At 47.2% G+C, this 9,228-nt stretch overlaps 2 protein-coding genes across 3 annotated transcripts; both read left to right on the top strand.

Moving 5' to 3' along the window:
• Positions 1–32: 32 nt before the first annotated feature.
• On the top strand, positions 33–1,397 carry MRPL51 (mitochondrial ribosomal protein L51). Its single transcript, XM_083798040.1, has 2 exons — positions 33–324; positions 455–1,397. The coding sequence occupies exons 1-2, from the start codon at positions 69–71 to the stop codon at positions 649–651; spliced, it is 453 nt and encodes a 150-aa protein (XP_083654166.1). The 5' UTR covers positions 33–68; the 3' UTR covers positions 652–1,397.
• An 818-nt stretch (positions 1,398–2,215) lies between these two features.
• Positions 2,216–8,950, top strand: VAMP1 (vesicle associated membrane protein 1). 2 transcript variants are annotated; one of them, XM_083798049.1, is made up of 5 exons: positions 2,216–4,731; positions 4,937–5,072; positions 5,861–6,019; positions 6,253–6,304; positions 7,278–8,950. In XM_083798049.1, coding segments are annotated over exons 1-5 (402 nt in total). In that variant the 5' UTR covers positions 2,216–4,729; the 3' UTR covers positions 7,331–8,950. The 2 variants fall into 2 exon arrangements, with proteins under 2 accessions (XP_083654175.1, XP_083654176.1); XM_083798050.1 differs by having other exon boundaries at positions 6,706–8,950.
• The last annotated feature ends 278 nt before the right edge of the window (positions 8,951–9,228 follow it).

The following is a 9,228-nucleotide window of genomic DNA, read 5'->3' as shown; positions in this document are numbered from 1 at the left end:
CCCTCCAGCGCCTCGCCCAATCGCCGGCTGCCTTCTCCTAGCCGGCCGTTAGCGCCTGGGTGGCCGCCATGTTGGCGCTGGTGAGGGCGGCGGGGCGGGCCCTGGCGGGCCGGGCCCTGCCCGGGGCCTCGCGGGGCATCAGCGGCGACGGGGGGCGGCCGGGGCCTGCCCGGCCCGGGTGCGGGTCCTCCCTGCCCCTCTCCTCCCCTCTGGCCGGGCTCTCGCGGACCTTCCGCGTGAGGGAGCCGCCGAAGCCGCAGCAGGTGGATCGTTGGACGGAGAAGCGGGCTTTGTTCGGGGTCTACGACAACGTGGGCATCCTGGGTAAGTGCCCCCAGCCCAGCGAGGGGGACCGGAACCCCCTGGGGACCCCTCCGGGGCTCGGGGCCGGCCGCTTTGGGGTCCCTCCTCCCCCGGGGTGCCACCTCACCCCGCGTCCTCCTTCTCTTCACAGGCGGCTTCCAGATGCACCCGAAGGACCTCATCGTGGGGCCCAAGTGGCTGCGGGGCTGGCGGGGGAACGAGCTGCAGAGGTGCCTGCGCAAGAAGAAGATGGTGGGGGATCGGATGTTCGTGAGCGACTACCACAAGCTCAACAAGAGGATCCGCTTCTTGTACCGGCGCTTCAATCGCACCGGCAAGCACCGCTAGGAGGGACCGGGGGTTTGGCTTGCGGAGCGTGCTATTGCGGCGTCACGGTCTCAATAAACACAACGCTCCTACAGTTGGTTTCCCAGTGCCTCCTGCAACCTTCACCGTGTATTTCTGGCCCAGTCCCAAGGTCGTGCTGCTGCACCAGGCCAGAGCTCTTTGCAGGTTCAGCCCCCGACAACCATCTCTGGCACGCTTCTTGCAGTTCCAGCCAGCATCTTTTAACTTTTACTTAAGAGTCCTCCACTTTTTGGCCAGGCTTCTAGCTTCCTTTCAGTCTTTATGAGGCCCAGGTTCTCACACCCAGCAAATTCAGTATGCTCCATCTTAGATTTTCCCTCATAGCCAAATTATCAAGTTAGCAATAAGCGTGCCTCCTAATACCTCTTCATGCTTACTGCTTGCCCCCTGTCCTCCACTTAACCATGATTAATGCTAAGTCTGAATGATCCAATTGTTAGTTGAAATACATCAAAACATGTTTTTAGAACAGGACTTTTTGCTGTTTCACGTTGATGACAGCCCCATACTAATGACACTGAGCAAGTAGCTTTTCATTTAAGCAATTTAGGCACTTAACTGGTTTAAAAAAACTCCCAGCTTCTAATTTTCCGTGACTGTTACTGGTTTCTTAAGAAGCTGTAGAGAATCAAAGCTGGGATCCCTCAAGTCCAGCATCCTGTTTCTCATGAAGTCTACTGTTACACGTTGCATAACAAAAAATCAGCATAAAATCTGGAAGATGAGCATGCCTCTGCCTGAGTTGTATCTTGGCTGTTAGGTAATTGGGAAGATATCTGCTGATGATGTATCCTGTTACAGAGTGACATTGCTCTGTCTTTAAAAGCAATTGGTTGGAAGCAGCGGGGAATGAAAAGAGGTTTGGGTCTGTGCCTTAGGAAGGTGAAGCCAAATTCTCTGTTCAAGCAACTTCAAAGTTCGAGTTCTCAGGAGCAGGGTAGTAGACCTGTGGGATTGTTACCAAAGGTGTTGAAAATTCAGAAAATTTGTGGATTCAAGTGAAGACAGGGCAAGCACCTGGAAGGTGCTTCTGGGGGTTATTACATGTGTAAAGCACAGGTGTAACAAATCCTTGTCTAAAAATGTCAGAAACTGGAGGAGTATCAGGAAAATATTTGGTTTCCTTTGTCAGCTCTTAGTCCCCACGTACCAGCCCTGTTTGCGCTGGGTCTTGAGAGGAATGCATACCAAGTGAAGCAAACCAGTTATTCAGCAAGCTCCACCTTCTGTTCACAAGGTTTATTGGAACAGTCCTCAAATGACAGTGGGAGTGGGAAGGCTGTCAAGCTACAGAAGCTTTTCCCCCAATTTGTCCCTTCGCAATTTGTTTGAAGACAGTTTAAAACCCCTCAGTTCTGCCAAGGCTAGAGCTGGGCTATTCACTCACACTCAGTAGTCCAATCTGCAAATCAACTGGCTGTAGTCACAGCCCTGTTTTAAGTCCTCATATTCCTTGTAGCCACAATCTTTTGGATCCTAGGTTGTAATGTACTGTTTTGTGTATCTACTAATCCTCCAGGTTTGTCATTAAAAGCTTTAAATTATGGCCTGCATTACCTTATGAAAGTGTAGTTCAACATAGCTCTGAACAAGTTGCTTGCTACCCTACTCACCACACAAAATGCTGTGAAGAGACTTCTTGTTCCAATTTGTTCTTGCTTCCCTTTCTGTACTGAATGGGAGAGTCCTCCCTTCTGATCCAGTAGGTCTCAGAATCTAAACCCTAATACTAACACTAAGCCTAATGCTAACCCAAATGCTTACACTAACCCAAACCCTAACACTAAGCCCTAACTGTAAGGCTAACCCAAACCCTAACATTAACCCTAATGCCAATGCTAACCCTAAACTTAAACCTTAACCCTCATGCTAACCCTAATATTAATCCTAACCCTAAAACCTTAAACTAACCCTAATATTAAGCATAAACCCTAACCCTAAACCATAATGCTAACCATAACTATAACCCTAGCCTAACCCTAAACCTAACCCTAACACTAAATCCTAAACAAAACCTAACCCTAATGCTAATTCTAAACATAATGCTAACCGAAATCTAAGCCTAACCGTGACCCTAACCCTAAACCAGATGTTAACCCTAATGCTAACCTTAAACCTAACACTAACCCTTAATCCTAACACTAATGCTAACCCTAAAACTAACCCTAATGCTAAGTCTCACCCTTACCCTAAGCCTAACCCTAATCCTAATAACCCTAACACTAACCCTAAACCTTAGCCCTAAGCCTAACCCTAAACCTAATCCTTAATGATAATCCTAAACCTAAACCTAAACCTAACCCTACACCTAATCCTAACCCTAACCGTAACAGTAGACCTAACACTAAAAATAATGCTAAACCTAACACTATCCCTAAACCTAACCCTAACCCTAAAGTTAATGCTAACCCTAACCCTAAACCTAACCCTAATCCTACCCATTAAACCCTAGCCATAACTGAAATATAACTGTAACACTAAACCTAAACCTAATGCATACCCCAACCCTAAACCTAAACCTAAAAATAAACCCCAATCCTAACCAAAACCTAACCCTAAACCGAACACTAACCCTAATGGTAACCCTAACACTAACACTAAATCCTAACCAAAAACCCTAACCCTAATGCTTACCCCAACCCTAAACCTAAACCTAACACTAAACCCTAAACCTACCCAAAACCTAGCACTAACCCTAACATTAATGCTAACCATAAATCCTAACCCTAATCCTAACCCTAAACCTAAACTTAACGCTACAGCTAAACCTTACTGTAACGCTAAGCCTAAGCCTAACCCTTACACTAAACCCTAACCCTAACCGTAACCCTAAACCAAATACTAGCCCTAATGCTAACCCTAACTGTAACCATAACCATAATCTAACCCTAACCCTCACGCTACTCCTAACCCTAAACCTAACCCAAAACTTAATGCTAACCCTAACACTAACCCTCACCCCAACCCAAAACCAGATACTAACCCTAGTGCTAACACTAAACGTAACCATAACTCTAACTCAAATCTAACCCTACCGCGAATGCAAACCCTATTCCTAAACCTAAACATAAACCAAACCCTAAACCCAAACACTAACCCTCACACTAATGCTAACCCTAACCCTAAACCTAACCCAAAACTTAATGCTAACCCTAACTCTAGCCCTAATGGTAACCCTAATTCTAACCCTAACCCCAACCCTAAACCAAATACTAACCCTAATACAAACCCTAATGCTAACCCTAACCGTAACCATAACCATAACTCTAACCCTCACTCTAACCCTACTGCAAACCCTATTCCTAACCCTAACCCTAAAACTAACCCTAACCATAAAGCCAAACCCTAACCCTCACCGTAACCCTAACCCTAATATAACCCTATCCCTAACCCAAATGCTAACCCTAACCTCAAACCTAAACCTAAGCCTAAACCCAACCTTAATCCTAATGCTACCCCAACCATAAAACTAATCCTAATCCTAACTAACCCTAACCCTAGCACTAAACCTAACACTAACCATACCCCCAACCCTAATCCCAACCCGAAACCTAACCCTAATCCTAAACCTAACCCTAACCCTAATCCTAACCCTAACCCTAACTTTGATTCTAACCCAAAATCTTAACCCTAACCTTAATGCTAACCCTAACCTTAACCCTAACCCTGATCCTAACCCTAAACCTAACCCAAAACTTAATGCTAACCCTAACCCCAACCTTAAACCAAATGCTAACCCTAACCGTAACCATAACCCTAACCCTAATTCTAACCCTAACCCTAACCCTAATGCAAACCCTGATCCTAACCCTAACCCTAAATACAACGCTAACCCTAACGCAAACCCTAAACCCCAGCCCCAGCCGGGGTCGGGCCCCGCTCCGCCACCCCCGTGCGGTCCGTGCCGGCGAGCGCTGATTGGCTGCGGCGGAGGGACGGGGCTGCTATAAAAGCGCCCGCGCGGCCCTCACCCCCCCACTGTGCCGCCGGGCGCTGTGCGGTGCGGAGGTCCCTGACCGCCCCCTGCCCGGGGGTCCCGCCGCGCTCCGGCCCGCCCATGTGAGCGCCCGCGGCAGGGCAGGGGACGGGGCGCCCCAAGGGTGCTGGGGGGGAGCGGGCGACCGAACACGGAGCCGGTGGCGGCGACCCGAGCCGGTCGGGTGGCGCATTGCAGCAGCCGGGGGCACCACGGTAGCCGGGGTGGGGTCTCCCCTTCGCATGCCAGGGCTCTGACCGAGTTTTGTCTCTGCCTTCCTCCCCCAAGGTCTGAGCCAACTCAGCAGCCGGCCCCCGAGGGGGGAGCCCCTGCTGGGGGTCCCCCTGCCGCGGGTCCCCCCGGGTCGCCCCCTAACCTGAGCAGCAACCGCCGGCTGCAGCAGACCCAGGCGCAGATGGAGGAGGTTAGTAGCGGTGCCTGCTCCCCGCAGGCTGCAGCGGGGGTATTGCTGACCAGCGTGCCCAATTCTGGGAGGGGTGCATGCTTTGGGGGTGTGTGGATGCTGGAAACGCACAAATAACGCGAGTATTGGGACCAGCCTGTAAAGAGGCTGGAGGAAGAGATGGATTAGTTTTACAATTAAAATTTACATTTAAAAGGTGCCTAATTCTAGATATGACATCGAAGGAGTAGTCCTGTTAGATTTCTGGTACCTCATCTTATGCATCTATTATGGAAATAAAGCTATATAGGTTCCAGAGCAACTCCTGATCCCTGCCAGCTGCTTCAAGAGAACAGCCTGTGGGCAGACTCGGTATGTAAAGCGAACCTTGCCTGATCTTACAGGGTTGGTGTCTGTAGTGTCTGCTGACACGCAGTAACTCCTTCGTGCCTCAACGGGGCAGCAACATGTAGTGCTAAGTTGTCTCTGCGGTTACCTGTGATTGAGCATATGCTTACTGCGATGAGGGTGTGGTACAGCCTTGATGGGCTTGAGAACTTCTAAAAATGGATGAGAATGGGGTGCTGAGGACGCAGCTTAATTGTACTGAAGCTTTAGCAGAGTGTCTAGGACTCTTTTCCCAATTTCTAAATAGTCAGTGACTTGAAATCTGTTTATCCTGATCTTTTTTTCCTTGTTTCAGGCTTTCACTTGTTAGTATCTCATGTTGGTTATTGGCTGTGTTACTGCTCTTACATTTTCAACCCTCTTTACCATGATAACTACTGCTACTGTTCTTCCTTCTCCAGGTGGTTGACATAATGCGTGTAAATGTAGATAAGGTGCTAAAACGAGATGAGAAACTGTCAGAGCTTGATGACCGGGCAGATGCACTTCAGGCTGGTGCCTCAATATTTGAAAGTAGTGCAGCAAAACTCAAAAGGAAGTACTGGTGGAAGAACTGCAAGGTGAGTTTCCTGGTGCCATTATTTCCTTCATGAGAAGGAAATTAGGCCGGTGTTCTCTCTTTGAGAGAGTAGTTGGGGCTTAATAAATATATCAAATGCTTAGTTATTTCACTGTGGAAAGTCTTAGAGGCTTTTTCTGTCCTGCTTTCAGGCTTATGTTCTCTGGCTATCAGGGAAGCTGTGAACTTGTCATTTTGTTCTTAGTATTACTGTCTGATAAAATCTCTCTACAGATGATGATCATCATGGGAGTGATTTGTGCCATTATGGTGGTGGTGATTGTAAGTAAGTACCGAAAAACCCCGCATCAAAGGTGAAGAAGCCCCAGTTCCAGAATACTTTAAAATTTTCTTTTTGATTTATGATCTATAAGGCCTTGGTTGCATAAGTGGTAACTTCCTTCCCTGGGGAAGGGAGGTGGTGGTGCTGGAACTCCCACACTTAGTGTGGAAATACTATGATTTACATAGTAAGGAAAGAAAGTGGGGGTGGCTACTGTTGTAAAAATTGGGAATCTTACCTACTTGACCAAGTAAACCTGTAAGTATGAGGGACAGCATCTTGAAGTGGGCGGGTGGGCAAGCACCTTTCCTGGTGGGGGATTTGGACGTCTCTGGGGGACTGTTGGTGTAACTTGCCCTTTTGTTCTTTCCTGCTTTTTTTTTTTCCTACTGCTTTGTCTCCAGTCTACTTTCTTACTTGAATGTAGCCCCTTCAGTCTGCGACCTACTGTCCCTGCCTGTCTCTTCTTGCCTCTGAATCTTCCCTTCCACTTAGCTTCTTCATTGATTCCTTTATTGGTTCTGGTTTGTCTTCTATTTAAGATTCTGAAGTGCTCTACTGAACATGGGTTAGACTCCACAACAGCTGCTGCAGCTTTAGGGTCATCTTAGTGTAAAAGAATGGGAAGCAGGGGAGGAGTGGGTAGCTACTGCTCCTGCTCTTCTGCAGGGGAATTTCTGTGGCTTATTTTTGGGTGTAAACTTCTCAGCTAGTGCCTGTGTAGACTCTAGCAAAATAAGAATGCCTTAATGCAGTGCCTTTGGGTGTGCAGGACTTCATGTGAGATTCTTGTGTTCTCCATAAAAAGTGACAGCATGACTTCAGCTTTTCATTGAGGTTTCTGAAACAATTGCTAACTTGTGCTGGTTAGTGACTGAACCATCTGACTGAGCTAGATGTAGTCATCTAGATTTCTCTAGCCATACAGAGATGAGCACTTAAGGAAGCAATTTATTCTGCCTATCTTTATTTTCAGGTGACTTGCTCTCTGAATGTGGCCGTTTGAGTTATAATAAAGGATATGTATGATTACCTCAGTGAAGTGCAACAGACTGAACACAGTTAATTGAAAGGAGTTTTGTTGCTTTCTGAAGGGCATGTGTAGGCATAAAATCTGCCAGAAGGAACAAATGAACAACAGTAAGGAGTATGGTGTGGCGGGTGGGTGTGTATCAAATATTCCTTTCATCTATGCAGGCACAAGCCAGGACCTTATGGTTTTCTACTATCTTGTAGCTTTCTGGAAGACTTTGAGGTAGTAGCAGAACAGGAGTGGGAATGGGAGTTTTGCTTTCCAGTGTTACTGCAGTGTTACTGTGTTGAATGTCAAAGGAAATGTACTACATAATAGATGGAAGTGATGAAGACCAGAGGTATTCCAAATAAGACTGAGTGAGCCACACAGCTTTCATTAAGAATACCTGTTCTGTTTCTTCTACCAGAAAGCCCTAAGTTTCAGCAGAGGGTAGGAAAATACTGTTATCTAGGGATTCAAAGGGAAATGCTGCTTTGGGTATGGGTATTGCATCAGATGTTAGTTTGGCAGCTTTGATCATTAGAGATCTTGCCAGTCAAGCTGAAATCTTCCTATTTGCTGTGGTTTTTTTTGAACTTAGATGTGGGGTGGTCTGTGCTGTAAATAAACTTGTAGCGTGGAGCGCTATGGCTTTCTGTAAGCAATCCCCATGTTCTTCAGAAAGAATGAGAACTGAATTGCTTGAATGTGTTGTCAAACTGGGATTAAATGAGCTGCCCTGTGCCTCAGTTTCTGCAGTCCTGTGAGCAGTGTACATCTGGTCTTTTTCTACAAGCTGTGTCGTAGCCCATAATCTAGACTAGAAAGAGGGCTTTAATTGAGGAAGCTCTGCCTTGGGTGTAGAATACACTGGCAGGATCTGCCGAGGCTTAAGGGGTTGTGAGGAAGAACACCTATGGAGTTCCCATATGGGAGTGCAGTACAAAAAATGGGAGGAGCAGATGCTTTTTGTTGCAGTGGGTATGCTGGGAAAGCCCCTTTCCCCCATCACAGGGTGTCTGAGGAGGGGCTAGATTTTGCACGCTCATTTCCATGCCCAAGCATTTCATTTGCACTGAGTTCATCTCCCTGCAATTCCATCCCTCCCTACCTTGGGTGAGGGCAGAGTTGAAGATCTGGAGTGATGCAGCCCTCGTCCCCTGAGCACTTTCCTAATTCCCAGTGGAACTGAGGTGTGATGGATGGTCAGAAGTGCATCTGCTGAAGAGGAGCCAGGGTCTGCTTGTACTACTTACTGCTATCGTTTAGGGGGTGGGCATACAAGCTTGACACCCCTAGACCAGCAATTCCCTTGAACTCTTCTAAACAAGCTGTTGATGGCCCATTCCTCTGGGGGCTGAGGTCCCCTTAGGCTGTCTTCCATTTCTTTCTCTTGTATGTTGTATGTTGCTGCTTCTTCTGCTACCTTTCCCCTCCTTTGCCTCTCTGTGCATGGGGGAGGAAAAACACACCAAGGCCCTCTGAGTAAAAGCGAGGGACTCTGCTGTCCACAGCATTACAGCTAGTCACGCATGTGCAGTTTATTTCCTCTATAAACACAACTGTAACCTCCTCTGGCATGTCATAGTGATCAGCTCGTGTACTTTAAACAGTCTCTAAGAAACAATTCACTGCAACACTGAGTCTGTCTGGTCTGTCAGTGGGTGGGGAACGGTTGGGATTCCAAAATGCTTTTTGGAAGAATATTTTTTTGTCACTTCTATGCTATACACACACCTGAAGTTTTATCCCTCAGAGAAATGGTTGGTATTCCATTGCAATGATGCTAGTCAAGCATAAAGAATCACAGAATCGTCTAGGTTGGAAGAGACCTCCAAGATCACCCAGTCCAACCTCTGACCTAACACTAACAAGTCCTCCACTAAACCATATCACTAAGTTCAACATCTAA

This window comes from Anser anser (assembly GCF_964211835.1).
Source record: "Anser anser genome assembly, chromosome: 1".
In the NCBI taxonomy this organism is placed as follows: Eukaryota; Metazoa; Chordata; class Aves; order Anseriformes; family Anatidae; genus Anser; species Anser anser.
Note: the sequence above shows the minus strand (reverse complement) of the source record. Positions and strands in the feature narration are given on the sequence as shown.